Consider the following 19,114-nt stretch of genomic DNA (forward strand, 5'->3'; position numbering starts at 1 on the left):
GCAGGGACCCCGCGTAGTGCAGCATTTATTAAATATTGCTGTGAGTGGTGGTGTGCTGGGCTGGGACAGGGGACACAGCGGGGGACACGGGCTTGGGGAAGGGGCTGCAGCCTGGGGCTGGTGGGCGAGGGGCTGCACAGTGCTCGCTTGCCCCAGCAGCTGCAGGAATGGCCTTTCTGCAAAAAAAAAAAAAAGGGGGTGCTGCAGAAGAGGATCACGCCAGGTGGATCTGGCCACAAAGATCTGCGTTGCGCGGGGATACCTGGGGCTGACAACATGGGCTTCGCCAAAGAGGGGGCACGGCAACGGAGTTTCGTCCAAGTCAAGGCAGCCAGCACGATAAGGTGACAGCAAGTGTGACTAACCACAGACAGCCCACCCCTTAGAAAGCAGGCCTGGCGCTGCTGGGGGGTGTCTGGCAGGCAGAAGGGGGGCACTCAGCCAGCTCCCCCAGGCAGCATTTGGGGTGACCGTGGCTGGAGCCGGGGCGCAGGGAGCGCCTGGCATCCGCCTGTGCCGCTCGCCAGGGCTCGGCTTCCCCGGCCGCGGTGCGCGGGGCTGGCGTGGGAGGGATAACTCATCCCAGCCAGGAGGCAGAGGTGCCGGGCGGAGGGAGCTCGCAGCCTTTCCTCGCCGCCGAGAGCCCTGCTCGACCTGCGGGACCATGACTTGGGGGCTTCGCCGCAGCCTCCCGCTGCTGCCGCTGCTGCTGCTGCTGCTGTGCCTGGCGGCGCGGCCGGCAGCGCGGGCGTCCCAGGTGAGCAGTGCTGGGCGTGGGAGCCCGTTCTCGCGTGGGGCCAGGGCTGTCCGCAGGCGTCTCCCTGTGTGGCTCTATCCTTCTGCCTCCCATGGGATGGGAGTGCCACAGGGTCCTGGGGGTGCCTCCTGGGGGTGTTGGGGGGTCTCTTTCCTCTTTTTCCTCTCGCCTGAAGCAGGAAGCTTAAAGCGTGCAAATGCATTGTATGTTCCCAGCCCTTAAAAGCCTCCTTCCCAGCTTCAGGCAACTTGTTAGCACCTCGCCCCGGCTCCCGAGCCGGCAGGTGAGCGATCGGGGAGCGTGTCCCGGTGCCGCTCTGCTCCCCTCTCCCGGAGCCCGGCGGGAGGAGAGGTTTCCCTGCACCCACAGCTGCGGGAGGGAGGTGTGAGCAAGGAGGCTGTCAGTGTCTGGCAAGGCTTAAACAGAGCTTGTGTATTTATTTTTTAAATCATTTTATTTTATTTTCCCCACACCTGAGATCACGACCAAGTACACTGGGAGCAAAAAATACCACTATTTTTACAGGGCAGTGGGGGTTTGTTACGGTTCAGTGTCCCGCAGGGAGCTCTGCTGGCTCTTGAAGCTAAAACCAGCCCTAACAAAGAGCTGTTTATTAAAGCGAGCTGAATGCCAGGCATCTATTTGCTTTTTCCTCCCTCCTCCTGTGTGGTGCACCCCAGAGCTGCAGGCAGGACCCGGCTTATCCCCCACGACCCCGAAAGGCACCGAGCACGCGCAGGGGATGGTTGCGGAGCAGTCTGAGTCTGCCACTTCAGGCTGGCTTCTCTTTTTCCTCTGCACCTTCTTGGTCGCTGTTTGCAGAGGCAGAAAACTCCTTCCAATGTGTTGTGGCTGGGGAGCCACAAATCCCCCCCCCTCCTTCCCTCCCTCCCTCCACCAGCTCTGCTTGCCCCTGGCCTCATGCTGCACAGACCCTGGCCCTTTCCCCATCAGCAAAAAAGGGGCTGTGGGCTCCCCAGGGAGTGTTCATCCCCCACCCTGCATGCTCTGTAAGTCTCTGAGCTCCAGAACTGACTTTGCTTTGCTCAGCTCTTGCTCTTTTCCTTCGGTTTGCAGTCAATTCCACAGGAAACCTATAATAACGATGCCCGTCGCCTGCATGAGTCAGTCCCTCGGTAACCATTAGCTTGCAGGCAGAAGTCCCACAAGTGTTTCTGGCCCCAGAAGAACTCGCAAGACATCTGTTTTCCTATTATTTTGTAATATGGAAGTGGGACACGGTTCTCGCTCCAGCAGGACGAAACATGACTTACAGCGTCTCTCCCAGGGCTAACGAAACGATTACAGCCTGGCTGGGAGCACCGTGCTGCCCTCTTAGATGTAGGACACTGTGCCCAGGCTAGGGATTTCCTACACCGCGTGCAAAACTCCCCAGTGTGGTCACAAACCGCAGAATGGGACCGTGGGGAGCCACATGGGCGGTGGGGCTGGGGCTGGGGCCGCGGGGCGCCATGCACCCCACTGAGTGGCCGCTGCGCCTGCAGAGCTGCCTGGGCAGGCAGCAGCTCCTGGCCGCCGTGCGGCAGATGCAGCAGCTGCTGAAGGGGCAGGAGACGCGCTTCACCGAGGGCCTGCGCCTGATGAGGAGCCGGCTGAGCGCCCTGCACGCCACCCTGAGCAAGGCTGCCCCGGAGCCACCAGCTGGTGAGTCCTGCGGTGGGCAGGGGCCTTGGAGGGCTCCGCTCCAAGCCTTGGCTTGGGATGCCGAGGGCCAAAGCACGGGCAGTGGTGTGGGCATCTCTGCGGATGGAGCCACAAGGCGCGGGTGGGCTGGGAAGGCATGAGAAACCTGCAGCTGCAGGGGGAGCAACTTGTGGCTCCCCCGTTCCTGATCCCTTCCCCGCAGCTCCCGCAGTGTTCTGTCCCGCCCTGCAAGCCCCCGCTGGTGGACGCAAGTTCGGCACGAAGTACCTGGTGGAGCACGAGGTGCACTTCGCCTGCAACCCCGGCTTCGAGCTGCTGGGCTCCAGCACACGGACGTGCCAGGCCAACGGCAGCTGGAGCGGGCAGGAGCCGCGCTGCACAGGTACTGCTGTGGTGCCCTCGCTGGGGGCTGGATGGGGTCACCGCCACTGGAAGCGTTTCCTAGGGTAAAATTGGTACCAGGCGGGCTGGCTGGTGAGGCCAGGGTGGTGTGGAGAAGCGTGGTTTGGTCTTGCTTAAGGGTTCTCCAAACCAGCAAGGCAGAGTGAAGCTGCATCACCACCTACAGCCCTTCTTGTCGCCCCTCATGCATTTCAGTGCTCCAGGTCCCGATCCCAGCTCTATGCAGCTGTGGGAAGAGCCTCTGGTCCCAGGCTTGCCGAGGGGATGGGAAGGGGTGGCAAAGCCTCCCAAATGGGGTTTCTGGTCATGGCATCCTTCACTGCAAGCAGCAACAAGACACGTTTTGTTTGCAGGTTCTGTTCCCTGAGCAGGGCTATGGGGCAGCAGTGCTTGTGGGGCTGCTTTGTGTTCATCTGCTTGGGCTTGCTGGGTCCAGCTGCAAGAGTGGGGACAATCCTGGCTTCCTGATGCAAGAGGGACTATTGGAGTCCACCAAAGGGGTGGTATCGCAGCTGTCCCTGGCCACTGCAGCCTGCACGGCAGTGGTTTGGCTCTTCTCATTGAGAAAAACAGGAGAAAAGGAGCCCAGCAGCAGAGATGGGGGGCAAAAAGAGCATCTGAAGGCTCCCTCCATTGCAGCAAAGCCATTGCCCTGGGGCAGCACCACCGCGTTGCAAACAGCTGGCATCTGGGCTCGGTGAATGTGCCATGGGGTGGCTAAATGTGCCTGAAAAGAAGAAAAAGGAGAAAAGAAAAAAAAGAAAAAAGAAAGAAATGAAATGTGTGTTTTTTTGCATGGCAGAGATCAGCGTGTGCTCCAGCAGCCCCTGCCAGAACGGCGGGACGTGTGTGGAAGGGCCAAGCCAGCAGCGCTGCCTCTGCCCACCGGCATGGAGTGGGGCTGCCTGCCAGCACCGCACACAGACGGGTGGGTGGCTCCGAGATTCGGGGCTGGCACCCCGGGCTAGCCCATGGGGCATCGGGTGGCACGAACAGCCTCGGGGATGGGAGCCGAGCAGGGACGCTCCGTGCTCACCATCGCCCCGTGGTGCCCCCCAGTGCCCCCACCCTTGAGCGCCACGGCTGACCCTGCCTTCAGCCGCAAGCCGCGCTGCGCCCAGGTGGAGCGGACCCAGCAGTGCCGCTGCGAGCCCGGCTTCCACATGAGTGGCACGGCCGCCGCCAGCCTCTGCCAGGGTAAGAGGTGGCGGGGCCGCCGGTGGGGCCGCTGCCACCCAGGCAGGCTGTGGCTGAGCAGGGGCGCCTCGTGTCCCCGCAGACGTCGACGAGTGCGAGGTGTACCAGGCCGAGGGGGCCCCGCGGCTCTGCGCCCACGCCTGCGTCAACCTCCCCGGCTCCTACCGCTGCGCCTGCCCCGGAGGGTACAGCCTCCTGGCCGATGGCAAGAGCTGCGAAGGTGAGGCCCCCTGCTTCTCCACACGGAAAATGCCATCTTTACTTCCTTTTCCAACCCCTTTCTTTTCCCCTGTCTTGCTTGTAAGCGTCTTGGCTCGCAAAAATCTCCGTGGGTTTGTATGGAGAGGTGGTTTCCCTGCTGGGCATGGAGAGGAGGGCAGGGAGGTGGTTGCAGCATATACAAGTGGTGCGCGATGCTCTGGGGCTGCGCCTCGCTGGCAGAGAGCAGGGAGAGCATCGCCGAGTCACGGAGCTGCCCCACATGAACGGGGTGGTCCCAAGAGGAGATGCAACCTAAAAACGAGCCTACAAGTGGCGATGCCTGATCCGTTTCAAATTGCTCACCTGTTTTCTGCCAAAATGAGCCTTGCGAGGAGGATGTTTAGGTCCCGTGGGAGGGTGACCTGCTGTCTGTTTTGCAGACATCGATGAGTGTGCCCTGTCACAGGACAACTGCACGCAGGGGACGACGTGCATCAACACAGGAGGGGGCTTCCAGTGCGTCCGCCCTGAGTGCCCGCAGCCCGGCGGCAACGTCACCTATGTGAAAACATCGCCCTTGTAAGTGTGGCGGGGGCCCTGTCCCCTAAATAACTCTGTAGCCACCAAGCTGGTCCAACGCCACCTCCCTCCTTGGGCAGGGAGGGGGACACTGACCTCCGTGTCCACTTGGGCTCCCTCAAAACCTCCTTCTCCATCACCTCCACAGCCAGTGCGAGCGCAACCCCTGCCCGATGGACAGCAGGTCGTGCCACCAGGCGCCCAAGACCATCTCCTTCCACTACCTGCCCCTGCCCTCCAACCTGCTGACCCCCACCCCGCTCTTCCGCATGGCTACGGCGGCTGCGCCCGGCCGGCCGGGACCCGACAGCCTCCGCTTCGGCATCGTGGGCGGCAACAACCGGGGCCACTTTGTGATGCAGCGCTCGGACCGGCAGACCGGGGAGCTCATCCTCGTGCAGAGCCTGAAGGGCCCCCAGACCATCCAGGTGGATGTGGACATGTCCGAGTACCTGGACCGCACCTTCCAGGCCAAGCACCTCTCCAAAATCACCGTCTTTGTCTCTGCCTACGAGTTTTAGGGGGGGCTGGGGGGCGGCTGCGGGGTTTGGGTGGTCTCATGTGCACATGGCCAGACCCACAGTGACGATCCCTCCTCAGCATCCCCCACCTGGAGCGCTGCAGGTGGTGGCCTGTGCTGAAGCCCCGCAGCCAGCTGTCCTCCCCTCTGCATCACAAGCCTCCAGGTGGCTTTTACACTTGCCTATGTGGAAAAAAACAGCAAATGAGGTGCAAAAGAAGTTGGGTGCATGGGCTATCTGCTAGCTGGGCTGCGAGAGCTGAGCATCATCTTCACCCGAGGCTCCAGCAGGACGGCCCATAGCCTCTACACATACGTGGTGCAAGGCAGTGGACAGAAACCAAGTTCCTTACTCCCTTTTTAATTCCTTTTTGTAGGAAAGAAGCTAAGCTGGTGCTGTCAGCCCTCTGTGCTGGCCTGGGCTTGCTCACCTGAACACTCCCTGCTGATGCCAAGACCCCCAGCCTGCAGGGCAGGGGCTGCTCCCGGTGTTTCAGTGCTGGGCTTCCCCCACAGCTGGGAAAATCCCAGTCAGGGCTCGCAGGGCAGAGCTCAAGCACTTGGTGCTGCTCAGGGCAGCAGAGGCTGTGCCCAGTGAGCCCTAGGGCAGCATAGGAACCTCGTGTGGTGTAATGCACATCACTGCTCATAGCTCTCGGCATGCGTTGAGAAGCCGCAAGTTCTCCCCAGCCTCTGCTCACAGCCTGTTTCCGAAGCAGTGAGGTTGAGACTGTCTAAAACTGAAGCCACTGCATGGGTGCCTGCATCGTGTCCCACAGCTCGAGGGAAAAGGTGCTGCCCTACAGTTCCTGCTCCCTGCCTCCTGCACCCCCGGGTACCAGCTGGGGTCGGTTACCTTCAGCTCACCAGAGGGGCGCAGGGAGGACCTCACCTGGTGCTTTTTTGAAGTAGTTGGGGGGAAGCTGCAAGTGCTTCTTGCCACCTCCCCTGTGCCATGCTGGCCTGCCAGCACGCTGTCCCTGCGGTACCATCTCCTCTGCCACCACCCAGCTGGCTCTCGTCTGCATGAGGGACGTCGCCAGCAGGCAGAGGATGAGCCCCAGAGGGATGAGTGAGCCCTCAGCATCATATTGTGTGAGGAGCAGAGGGGAGGGATGGGTGGAAGGACCTAAGGGCTGTCCCATGCTTCAGATGGTGAGCAGCAGCTCCTTAAACCCCTGGCACATGTGCTCACGCACCTGCATCCATCTGCAACCACGTGGAAGCCCTGGGTAAGCCTGCATGAATGTGACACAGGGACAGTGACTGCTTTGGCTGCATGTGGTGCTCATGTTGCAGGAGGTCGAGGTGTGAATATTTCACTGTGTAACACCCCCCTGCCTCCACTGTCAGTGCAGCTGCAGGAATAGCTCGGGTGCGGTGGCCGCTCCTGTCCTGACGCAGCTGTACAAGCCGTGGGGAGGCACCACTGTGCTCTCCCACCTTGCCCCATTCCTCAGTGCAGTGCTTCCGCATGTAAAGCACACCAACATTATGCATGTTTCTTCATTATGCTGGTTTTAATACAATTAAAGGATGATATAGCCTCTGAGCAGGTGCAGAGTGGAATGAAATACCCGATGTGCGTGTGGCCAGCGTGCCTGGGGGGGATGCTCATCCCAAGCCATCTGGGGATGGGTCCTGGCTTTATGTGGCACTAACCTGCCCTGGTTATTTTCCTTTTTTCTGCTTTATGCTGCTTGAGAGGGCAGGCAGGAGGTGCTGGGATGTACCAGCATGGGGGTCTTGCAGCTGGTGGCATGGGCAGTCCCTAAAGCGGCTGGGGACAGCAGGCACTGCCTGGCCAAAGCACCCCAAGCAGGACTATGTGGAAGCAGGGTTTGTTCCAGCAGGACGAAAACACCTTCATAGAGGAAAGCTGAGTGCTCTGTGATGACACCTGGTAGTCCTCCAAAAAGCAGCTTTCTGATTTCCCTTGAACTCAGCCCAGATTTGAAGAAATCCTGCTCCTGGGAGAAAGGGGATGTCCACCTGACAAGGGGAAAGAGGCTGAGCAGCATGGCTGTTAGGCAAATAAACCATTTTGAGGCACCCTTTGATCCTTTACAAGGAGCTTTCCCTGTGTAGGGAGCTGGCCTCTTTCCTTCCCCCCTCTCATATCCCAGCACAAGACACCTGCACTGCTCCATGCCCTGTGTGAACCAGGGGAAATGTCCCTTGAAAAGGGACTGCTGGATTGAGAGGCCTTGAGAAGAGTGAAAACTCTTTGCAAAACCCCAAATCCTACCCATTGCAAGAAAAAGCTACCAGTTTCTTACCAGCTCAGAGAAGAAACTTCCAGTAAAGGAGCTGGGCTGAGATGAGAGGGGGCTTTTCATTTTTTTATATTTTTGGAAAAGCTGAAGGTGGGCAGCTTTGGGGAAAGAAAACACAGTTGTGAGCAAGAAGATGACGGATGGGGCAGCTCAGAGCCTGTGGTTTGCTGGGGCAGGGTCTGGCCTGCTGCAGCTGCACAGCCTGCTGTGGGATGCTTCTGCAGTGCCCCACTGCTGCGTTTAGGGACGGTGCCGAAACCCCTGTGCCTGGGGATGCGCTTCCCACAGCGCCTGGGCATGGCTGGGCTTGGGGCTGCCAGGAGGAGCTGTATGTTTTTGGCTTTTCTTCTTTTATGCAGGGCTTTTCCCTGCATGGCAGAGCCCGAATCCTGCTTGCAGCCAGGTGGGATGGATGATACGCACCGCTGCAAAAGTGTGCTTGCTGCCCGAGAAGCAGGAGAGGATGACTTTCTGAATAGTTTCCATCTGATGCTTTAGCTGGCTCATGGGGCTGGAGATGGGTGTTTGGACCTTCAGGTTGGCTTTCCTTGCAGCGTAATCCTTAACTGACAGCATTTTCCCAGTTCCCGAGGCCAGGGTGAACTGGCTTCCCCTCTCCGAGATGGGACGGGACACTGAGGACTGGCACAGAGATGTGGAGGGGCATCTCTGCCACCAGGGCTCACGAAGCAGTGCCCGTCCTTCCAGGTGCTCCTGACCTGCCCTGAGGGCCAGGATCAGAGCTGGGAAGCTCAGATATCTCTCAGCCTTAGCTGGCTGCGCCATCTCTCATTCAGCCCCAGAAATGTTTAAGGTTGGCTCCGCAGTGCCTGGGCTGGGCTGGAAGCCTCTGGCCAGCATTTGAGCTGACTGCAGGAGATTTTTCCCCTTCCCAGAGAAGTGACTGCAGCATCTTGCAGCCTGGAATGTGCAGCGAGAAGCTCTTCTGGTCCCAGTAAATACAACTTTGCGTTGGGATAATAACATTTCAGAGCCCAAGAAATAGCTAGGTTTGCCTATGCTCCCCTTACAGGCACTGAAAGCAAGCGGTCCCCATGCAGCTGGCTCCAGATGTGCTCTGCATGCCCTGGGAGAGCCCCAAAGCCACCGAGGAGGGTGGCTGGGGACACAGTAGCAATGTGGAGTGTCTGGTGGCAGGGTGAACCTCCATCCCCCTCCAGCACAGGGTCCCCAAGCTGGAGCTGTGGAAAAGCAGGAGGAGGTGGCTCCACCATCAGCGTGGTGGTGTCAAAAGGGGACACCCCGGCACAGCCACTGTGCCTGATGTCTAGCAGCCCGAACCCACACCTGCTGGGGACCACGGACCACCTGCATCCCAATCACCGCAGGTCAAAATCCCTGCCCTGCAAAGGCTCTGGCCATGGGGGAGCCTGCAAGCAGAGCAGAGTGCTGGCAGAGGCCCAGTAGCAGCAGGGAAAGGAAGGTGTGCCGTGACTCAGGAGCGAATCACGGGCTCCACAAGACACAGGGATTCCTCTTGGGGCTCGTGGGCATGAGTCAAGCCCAGGACAAACCTTGGATGCCCCCTTAGGTGTGGAGCAGCTAAAGGCCTCACATAGAGGTGGAGGTGGGATGCACAGAGCCATGCAGGGCCATGTGGTGTGGTCCTGACGGGGTGAGAAGCAGCAAAGAATCAGGGAAGAAGTGTAGGTGTAATTAACAGAGGGTGAAGAGCCCTCATGTGTGGCAGACATACTTTAGTGCTCTTGGCAAGTGGGGCCGAGAAACAGCTTAGATAGTTGAAGTCCAGCACTAAGTCCCCAGCATTGCCTGGAAGGCAATAATCCCCAAATCTAAATACATAGAGAAATGCCTGGAATGTCTACAAGGCCCACAAAGCACATAAAAGGAGAGGGGAACCAAAATGAGAAACTGCTCCAAGAGAAGTCATTAAGACTTAACTGTGGCTGTGGCCTGGGACCTCCTGAATATTCTACCAAGTGACCCGCACCGACCTGGTCCCACTCCGGGAGGGAATGGGAGTCACCTTGCTGTGCTCTGTGCCTGCTCGTGGGGCCTGAAGAGAGGACCAGACGCTCCTGACCACCTGCCCTGCTCAGTGACTCTTCTATCCAGCCCAGAGCAAAGCCAAAGGAACAAAGCGGAGCCGGCACTGCCTGCCCGAGCACATCCCAGCCCATCCCAAAGGGCTGTGATGGAGGAGGAAACAACACCTCATTTCAACTGTTTCCCACTTGGCAGCCCATGAAAATGCAGAGCACGTGGGGCATGCGCTCAGCTAAGGACCATCCGGACTTTCCAACAGCTAAAGTAGGCATGGTTGGCATATCCCACCGGGGAAGGACTGGGGGTATTTCTTTCCTTGAGGTACATGAGAACGGGGCGCTGGAGCCCCTGCAGGCATCCCTCCTGCTCACCCGCGAGCCTATGTGGTCACACAGGACATCTCAACATCGGAGAGCCCAGGAACAGGGTCTTGAAGCTTTCTGCACAACTTTGGGCAACCTAGTGATTGGCCAAGCCTTGTATGTACCGCAGGTACCATCACTCACCCACCAAACAGACCCTCAGCCGAATGAGACAGATCCCTACAAGCAGCAGTGACAATTCTCTTGCTAAACACAGAAGAGAACACCAGCAAAGCTATTTTTAAGATCTGAATTTTATTGCAGCAGCGCCAGGCCAGCAGCTCCAAGAAGGCCATGCTGGCGCGCAGCACATACATTAGCGCTGTGCCATCTCCTCCCACCCCACAGATTTATATCACGCTTTGAATCCTCGCTAAAGTGAAAGCACGAGCACACATTCCACACCACTTATTAATCCTGTTACGGGCCTTAATGAGGAGCTGAACCATGACATTTTTATTTGTTATGGTTGCTAGGTATGTTGCTAAGCCCTACACACCATACCCCAGATCCCAGTATATCTGTGATATCTGAGAGAGCGTACTGGGGAATTTGTTTAGCTGATATTGCCAAATTTAGTTATACTTTGAAAAGGCTGAAAAAAAAGAGCCATTCAGGAACTTCTCACAGGCATACCTTTTTCCTTGACAACGCAAACACACACGTAAGGATATTTAAATAAACAGTTTTACCCTGCTTGTGCTGACACATTTTTCTGCCCATTTAAAATTAATTTTGTGGGTATGCCTGAGGAGCACACACAGCTCTTGTGCCAACCCACAAGGTGAAAGAGGAGTTGTCCACCCGAGCAGGGAGCAGACCCAGTGCTACAGTCCCAAAGGGGTCCTGACACCAATAAGTGCCAGGATCATCCTGGGGCTGCACGGAGAGGGCTCCACGTGCCCCACGCTGGAGAAGACCTGTGTGTGCTGCAAGAAAAGTGGGACCCAGACTATTATTTTAAATCTTAAGTTCTCTTCTTTCTCTATTGCCTGGGGAGATGGTGCTGACAAACAGCACATGGGGATGCTCACATACCAAGGACACTAATTAGGCTTAATGGCCCTGATCAGCCCCACTTGGAGCCACCACCCATGCCTCTGCCCATGCTTCCTGGAGCCCCATTTCAGTCCCTGCCTGAGTTGTGCTGTGGCAGCACTGGTCTCCAGCTCAGATTGCTTTGCTGGTTTGACCTAGGACCTGCCTCCTCTCCATGAATGTGTGTGTTGGCCTGGATGCTTGGTTGAACCTGGCCGTGATCTCCAGCTCTGCTTGCCTAGCTGGAAACTAGCCTGGCATGCAGCACTGCAGCAGCAGGGATCCTAAGGTCCTGGTGCCTGGCTGCCGTGGCACGGAGGTGTGGCTGTGGGGAGATGGCTCCTCCACAGCCTGGAGCACAGCCAGGCTGCCCGATGGCAAAAGAACCAGAGATGGGAAATGGGAAACTGCAGGGACAGGAACTGTCCCAGCTGCAATACCTGGGGGATCAAGAGGAGCTGGCTTCTCTGGGCATTTCTGCTTTCCAGAGGTGACTCGGTGGGGAACAGCATTGCCTGTAGCTACTTGCGGAAGAGCCCTTCTGGAGGGCAGGGGCAGGAGGATGCCCTGGAGGTAAGGAGCCACCTCAGGCTGCTGGAAGCAAAACAGACAGGGAGAGGAATTCTCTGCAGTGCCAAACGGAAAGCTGCAGCGTGAGTCAAGCCATTGCACAAGTGAAACTCTAATGGGATAATGGGAATGCTTCTGCTATGGGAAGCGCTTTGTTTGCAGAATGCACTTCAGCAAGCTCGGCCAGCAGTGCAGAAGGCAGGCTTCATTAGCTTTTCTGTGCGCTCAACTATGTCTTCTGCTGGACTTTGTAACGAGCCTCGGTGGTAAGGCACTGTAGGTGATCAGGCATAGGAAATGGGAAAAGACACCCTTTTGTTTGTAAGGGGAAAAACGTTCTATGTCAGAGCAGAGCAACTGCAGGATCACCCCTCCCAAATGGGGACCAACGTGGGTGTTCTCATCTTTTATTTTTGTGTTAGGATTGCTGGCACTGGAAAAAGAGAGTCATATGTCCTGAAAAGCCCTGTAAGCCAAGGAGACTAGCCTGTAAAGGAAAATAAGTTGATGTAACTTACTTGGTTTTATTCCAGCAAGTTTTGACAAAGTCCCTCAAAAGACAATGTTAAAAGAAATAACATTAAAATTGTTAGAGAACAACAAACAAGGCTCTCTCAGGGACTATGAACTGCCGAGAGTCAGCAGAACCAGGGCAGGGATGAACGGCCAGCTCTCAGCATGCAGTGGTCTGGCAGGTGGGATGTCTCTGTGTTGGTGCCAGTGTTGTTGTAAATAGATATGTAGGAATAAGTTTATGGAAGAAACGATGAGCAGTGAAGTGACAACATTTGCAGCTGATGCTATTTATTTGAGTTGGACAAGACTATCCTAAGGTTAAGGCACATAACTTAGAGACACAGTACGGCAGAAGAGGATGAAATTCATTGAAAATGCAAAGCAACATGCACGGAAAGAGATGCTGAGGAGAGTTACCATCCACGTTGATAGACTACAGAGTAATAAGAGCATGGGGAACATTGGATTGTGGCCATCTGAGCTGTGTGAGCCAGCAAGTGCTGCTGAAGAGAGGTGGGACCTGCCCCAACCATCGCATGAGATAAAGCACAAGGCTTCCATTTGTCTTTTGTTGCATTATTGATTTCAGTGCAGCTCTTCAGCGTCCTGCTCCATGGCTTTATTATGGATTTCTGAATGAGTGTTGAATGTCCTCCCTTTTAACACACACACACAAAATCACTGAGGTGATGATAAAAGCATCTGGATTGCCTTTTCAGTAGAGATTTTAATCCTGTGCTGGCCAATAATTTCTTCTCTAAGTAACAATTTTATTATCAGTCTGAATTAACATGCATACTTCTATAGGCCCCGGTCATGCTGATTTTAAATACTCTTATTTCGAGAAGTGTAGTGGGAGGCTAGGAGGATGACATAGGGCTTTTTTTTCTTTTCTCCTTTTTCTGTTGTATCAGAGAATAAGGCTGTTTCTGAAGCTGTTGGTCATCATGGTTGGGTCTCTCATTTTTGCGATCTGGTGCAGCTCAGCTGTGGATGGCAGTCTCCACAGTTGTGTTAGAGAGGAACTGCCAACACGGTCACCAAAAGGCCTGAATTTCCCATGTAGCCTGAAAATTAGGGCTATTGCCTATGTCATGTCTAGATATTAATCCTTATGATGGCTTGAAGGTGTTCTCCAGTAAGTACATCCTTGAGATGATAAGATACGTTGGTCTTCTGTGGTTTCACTGAGTGGAAAGGACCCCCCCCCCACACCCCCAGTTTGGTTGCCCTAGGGATTTGGGACTAAACAACTCCAAAGTGCCTTGGTCTGGCTGAAAGGAGTCAAACTTGAACCAGATTTGGGGGGGGGGGGGGGGGGGAAGAGCAATATTTATTTATTTATTTATTTATTTATTTAGAAATACTGGAGCCGGTGAAGCTGGTTGCCTGGAAGCTCAGCTTGGTACATAGGCTGAGCAGATTAATAGCTCTTTCAAATAATGATCCTTTAATTCTGGTACAGGAGCCAGCCGCAACCTCTGTGCGCAGGCTGCTCGGAGGAGAGGAAGGCAGGGGCTGTTTTAACAGTATAATGTAGTTTATCGAAACACACAGCCGTGCTTTCTAGAGAACAGGGGTGGAAATGAGGGCTAAATGAGGTGCTGCTTGGCAGTGCTGCTTTACAAAGTGTCCGAGCGGCTGTGATGCTGCGAGGACACCTCAGACCTGCGAGGTGAGCAGCAGGCCCGTGCCCAGGGAGGATTTCTCTGGGGAAACCCATGGCCCTCAGAGGGCTGAGGCTGTACCTCCATCCCGTGGGGCTTGGGGCTGCTTCCTCAGCCATCCTAGCGATGGCCCAGAGAGAAAGGGGAGTCTTTACTTTTATTATTATTATTTTTGACTCTGTTGGGATATGCTGGTAGGTGCTCGGTACCCACAGTTGTTTTTTTTTGTTGTTGTTCGTGTTGTTTTTTTTTTAATACATATGATTTTTATTTTTTTTTTAACTTCTAGAAGCGTTTTTCTCTCTTTAAAAACTCGGGAGAAGGGGACAGCAGAAGCCCGGGACTCCTACAAGCTGCGGCACGGCGGGAGGCCTGCAGCCAGCCGCTCCCAGGTGCTTAAAACAAAACAAAAAAAAAAGAAGAAGAAAAAGAAAAAAAGAAAAAAAAAAAAAAAAGAAACCCAGGCCCGGGGCAGCCCCTCAGACCGCCTCGCCCCTGAGGCGGCGGCGGGGCCCCGCAACTCTCGCGAGAGGGCGCGGGGCCGCCATGGCGGGCGGTGGGGCGCGCACATGACGCCAGCCCGCCCGCGGCGCGGCGGGGCCCCGCCCCCCTGCTGGCAGGCGCGCGCACACGTCGCCCGCGCAGGGCGGCGGCGGCAGCCGGGCGGGGAGGGGAGGGGAGGGGAGGGAAGGGGGGGGGCGGGTCCCGACGTCACGGGCGCGTGACGAGCGGCGCGCCGCCGCCAATGGGCGCCGCGTGCGGCGCGGTGACGCGCGGCGGCGGAGGAGGGGCCCGGGGCTGAGGCGCAGCCGGAGCCGAGCCGGAGCCGGATCCGGAGCGTGCCGCGGGCGGCGGCGGCGGCCAGCGCCGGGCGACGCCGTCTCGGCCCCGACGGGCGCGGAGGACGCGGTGGTGGCGGCGGGCCCGCGGGCCGGGGTTGCCGAGCGAGCTGGGGGCGGCGCCGGGGCCGCCGCTGCCGCCGCCGTCGCCGCCGCCGCCGCCGGGGTCGCTGCTGCTGCCGCCGCCGCCGCCGCCGCTGCCGCCATTTTGTGAGAGTGCCTCGAGCGGGCGCCATGTTTGTAAGGAAGCAGTAGGGCAGCCATCTCCGGCCACCAGCACCTCCCCGCCCCGTGTGTGTGTCCTCTCCTTCTCCTGTGCCCCGGGCCTGCTCCTCCGAGCCGCCGCCGGCTCCTCCGAGCCGCCGCCGCCGCCGCCTCCGCCTCCTCCCGCCCGCGCGGGGCGGCCGGGCGCAGCCTGGGCGGCCTCGCCCTGCGCTGAGTGCCCGTTAGTGTCCCACTAGGTAACCGTGAGTGCGACCTTCATCGTCTCTCCTCACTGGGGGACCGGCCCTCCTCCTCCTCCTCCTCGCCGAGCCGCCCCCAGAGCGGCCGTGCGCGCCGCCGCCGCCGCCTCCTCCCTCGGCACCACGGGCAGCGGCAGTGTCCTGCCTTCCTTCACCTCCCTCCTCCTCCTCACCACACCACGGCCAGCACCATGGCCTTTGAAAGCCTGTTCTCCAAACCCCCAAACCCAGTTCTTGACCCAAACATGCCCGACTCTGACAGGCAACATGCAGGGGACGAAAGGTCGAGTAACATTCTTCTCTCTCTCTCCGCTTCTCATAATGGTGATAGTAGTGGGGTGATGGTGGTGATGATGATGATGATGATGCTGATGATGCCGGGGGTTAACGTGCCGAGGGGGTTAACGGTGGCGGTAGGTTTGCGGGACAGGTCACCTCCAGGCTGCGAGGCTGGGGTGAGGGGGGCGGGGGGCCGGGGGGCTCACGGGGCTGCAGGGGCATTGTTAGCAGGGTTTTATTTTCTCGAATGCATGCCTTTTATACATCTTCATTTATTTATTCTGCCTGGGAAGGGGGGCCGTTTTCCATTTCTTTCCATAAATTGCACTTTCCAGCGGGTGTCTGTTGAATGTCACCATTGTTCTTTTTCTCTCTTGCCCTGGTGCTGCTAGTCAGGTAGGAAAGGGTGTTCTGAGTTGCTTTTTTTTTTTTTCTTCTTCTTTTTTTCCACATTGTTTTTGTTTATAAAGAATCTCACCAGGTCCATGTTTAACGTCATTTTCTTGCCAGATTACACCTTACACGTTTAACTGGATCTTCTTTTTTATGCAGATTAAGGTCTGACTGACGTTATCTTTGCCATCTCTCAGTCCCCATGCGCAGAAAGCCAGAGTCCTGTTCCTGGTGAAAGGACCTCTGTTCCTCCCTCCCTCCCTCTCTTTCCTGCAGCTGCTGGAAATTCAAATCCTTTCTCCAGGCAGCTCTGGCCTTCCTAACTAGTTCCAAAAATACTGTTTCAGGGTGACAGCTACCAGTCCTTCAGTGTACATCTACTCACAGCATTTGTAACACGAGTGCAGGAGTTAAAATGACGGTTTGTGACAGCCGCCTTTCAGTTCTGTCCGCTCCACACAGCTCCACAACCATGCTTGGTAGTTGTTTCAGAGGACTGAAAAACACCTGAGGGTCTGTGAGCGAATGAAACAGTTCCCTCGCTGGAGGAAGAGTCATAAATTCTGCGTTATAAAAGGGGAAACAGAGGGCCGTACAAATTGACCAACTGGTCCAAAAATCATACTGGGATTTAGCGACTGGTTCAGGGCAGACCTCAGAGCTCCTGATTCCTGCTCCCAGCTTCCTGTGTTTAATTTTGAAATAGCGTAAGCTGTGTCTCACTGTGTGTTCCAAAAGTGATATGTGAAAAGCAAAAGAGTGATACACTGTGATGGCTGAAGATCCAGCATATCCTTGTTATGTCGTTTCAGCAGTAGCAGCAGAGATGTGTTAGGGTGTAGGCATTCCTAGGTCTGTGACTTTTTACTGCAGATGCTGTTTCAGGGTTTTAAGATGCTTTGTGTTTTAAAGTTCTCATTGAGGACAAGCACAAAAAAGCTTCATCTGCTCTTCTGCTGGAAGCATATTTTTTCTAGTTTAGAGTTCCTCATGTGATGTTGACAAACAGAGTTCCTCTTACCAGCTGTTCTCACCAGTGCACTTGTCCTTACACTGGTAAATTATGAAATAGAATAAATAAGTGCTACTTAGTAGCCTGATGTACTTCTAACACGTTTGTTTATAAACATGGCTTTACAATGCTTTAGTTTCAGAAGAGCAGAAGAATGACAAAAACAAATACCTTTTAAGTAATACTTTTTATCAGCAAGACTTCTGGAAAACTTCTGTCCTTTGACCTGAGATGCGTATAGTAAACCAGACTCTTAATACAACTAGAGTGTTATCAAAAAAAAAAAAAAAAGGCCCTAAATATAAGTACTGGTATTGTATTAGATATGTACATGTAATCCTGTCAAAATGTAATATTTATCTAGCTGAAATTTACACAATTTCCCCAGGAGCTGCTTACTTGTGAGGCCCAGACAGAACCAGGGTCTTTCCCTGCCCCAGAAGACAGGGTTGGCTGGGGGTTACAGGACAGCTGTCAGTGGGAGCGTGCTTGTAGTGCTGAATTGGTTGGTCAAGTCTCCTGTGTAGTAAGTTGAGAGCGAGGTATAATGTTCTGGGTCAGTTCTGTAGAAAAGATGCAAGAGCCTGATACGCTCGTTTTCTAAGCTAATGTGAGCTGGAGTTTTACTCTAGTGCTAGTTTGGTGTTTTGAAAGTCGTATGTCTAGTTTCATTATGTTTTATCTTGCATTCAGGTTTTTTGCTGCATTGGTAGCTCAGCCAGACCAGTTTACTACAGATGCAGACCGTAATAGGAAGGTGGTGAGATCACGTAACAGATCAGATCAATGTGTGCAGCATGAATTAATAGCATTTCTCTGAACATTTAGGAGTTTGGTTTTGAACCGAGCTGTGAGGAAGTTGGTTGGTGCTGTGAGCAGTAGGAAATAGTGAAAAACCTTGCCTGGCTGCACTCAGGGCATTGTAAGATGGAAGTGCTGTTCTGATCCAGGGTCTTTGTTGTCCTGCTTTATAGATGGGGCAGCTGGTTACGTAAGGAAGGGTTTTCATTCTTGAAATATTTTTAGTTAACTCGTTGTGGGGACGTGCCCTCTCCTGGTGTGCTTGAGACTTTGTGTATGCCCAGGTAGCAGCTATCTTGTCTCTTTGTCCTGTCAGGCTACGTTTCATTATGGATTGCTTGTTATGTAGGTAATTTTTCACGAGTGAGAAAGAACTCGGAGGCAGGGTGCAGGCAAACTCAGCAACAGCAAATAAATTCACAGGAACCAAGTCCCCTTGGGACACACACGAACTCGGCTCCGGCTTGCCATCAGCAAGGCGAGACTGTGGCAAAAAGGAGCGCAGCTTTAAGCAAGGAGCCCTGGTGTAGAAACTGCCGTGTGTGCAATGCGTGCATTCTTCCGGCCATCAGCACGGCCTGCTCGGCGTGATAGTCTGCGGGTACTGGCACGCCTGCTTGCTGTTCCTGAGCTCTTGCTTTGTAGGCATTGTCCCGTCCTGCATGCGGCCGGTGGGGCTCCCGCTTGAATGCCTTTGTGCCTCAGATAAGACCAAAGGCTTGCTGCAAACCCAAGAGTTCAGTGTTCCTGCAGACTTTGATTTTCTGACTAATATTGAGCTGTTACAGACAATACAAGGACTTGGTTGCTACAAATAGTTCTGTGTTTGAAACCAGTGCCAGGTTTACAATTGCCAGAAATGCTAGAAGGTATCTTCTGCTGTGAGTTGGAGGGTGGCTTTTTTGTCTCTATGTATGTAATTAGATATAAAATGTCCTGTTGGTATTGGTTCTTTCTGTTTGCCATTTCTGCTTTGCTGTCATTTAATCTCCATACGCAGAGTTTTCCTACAGTACTAACTGCTTTAAAAATAGCAGTGACCTAATGGTAGGGCTGAGCAGTGAGATGTGAGCAGCGAGATGCTAACTCGCAGGTCACGGAGGTGCAAGCAATGCCTCCATAGCCAGCCTGGTCTTGGGAGCTGCATTTAACATGTAAGTCTCAGGCCCCTTTTTACTTGTTTGTGGCGCAACAAAGTAAATTCTGCATCTAAGACAGCTCTCTGATGGACACCCAAATGTCCTGTTCAAAGTTTTCTTGAGAAAATTGTCCTGATTTTTGGCAATGCCACTGCAAAGTCACGCTTTTCTATATTTTAGGTTCTTTTTCCAAGAACTATACAAACCCCCATTGCACACTTCTTTGTTATCCATTGAATATCATTTTTATGTTTTGAAATTCAGTTGATGGTCGCTTTCTTGTTCAAGATAAACCAATTTACGTTTTAGAAAGTGGCCAAAGTGCTTGATTAGGAGCTTGCCTGCTTCTAGCTGTGTGCTGCCCTTCAGAGCCCTCCTTCGCCAGCTACATGTACCCTGGGAATGTCCA

The 19,114-nt window shown here is 54.9% G+C and overlaps 2 protein-coding genes across 2 annotated transcripts in view; both read left to right on the forward strand.

The window, feature by feature from the left end:
* Nucleotides 1–274: 274 nt before the first annotated feature.
* FBLN7 (fibulin 7) lies at nucleotides 275–5,322 on the forward strand (the record flags this gene model as incomplete). Its single annotated transcript, XM_082755935.1, has 8 exons — nucleotides 275–757; nucleotides 2,263–2,422; nucleotides 2,625–2,804; nucleotides 3,627–3,752; nucleotides 3,884–4,021; nucleotides 4,104–4,241; nucleotides 4,663–4,801; nucleotides 4,950–5,322. Exons 1-8 carry the CDS (start codon nucleotides 665–667, stop codon nucleotides 5,320–5,322), a joined length of 1,347 nt encoding a protein of 448 aa, XP_082612061.1. The 5' UTR covers nucleotides 275–664.
* Nucleotides 5,323–14,576: 9,254 nt separating this feature from the next.
* The window catches only part of ZC3H6 (zinc finger CCCH-type containing 6), a 31,494-nt gene continuing 26,956 nt past the window's right edge, over nucleotides 14,577–19,114 (forward strand). Inside the window, exon 1 of the mRNA XM_082756740.1 lies at nucleotides 14,577–15,364. Within this exon, the coding sequence (XP_082612866.1) occupies nucleotides 15,273–15,364 (92 nt within the window). The 5' untranslated portion in view covers nucleotides 14,577–15,272. The remainder of the gene's footprint in view (nucleotides 15,365–19,114) is intronic.

This window comes from Aythya marila (genome assembly GCF_965140915.1).
Source record: "Aythya marila genome assembly, chromosome: 3".
Taxonomy (NCBI): domain Eukaryota; kingdom Metazoa; phylum Chordata; class Aves; order Anseriformes; family Anatidae; genus Aythya; species Aythya marila.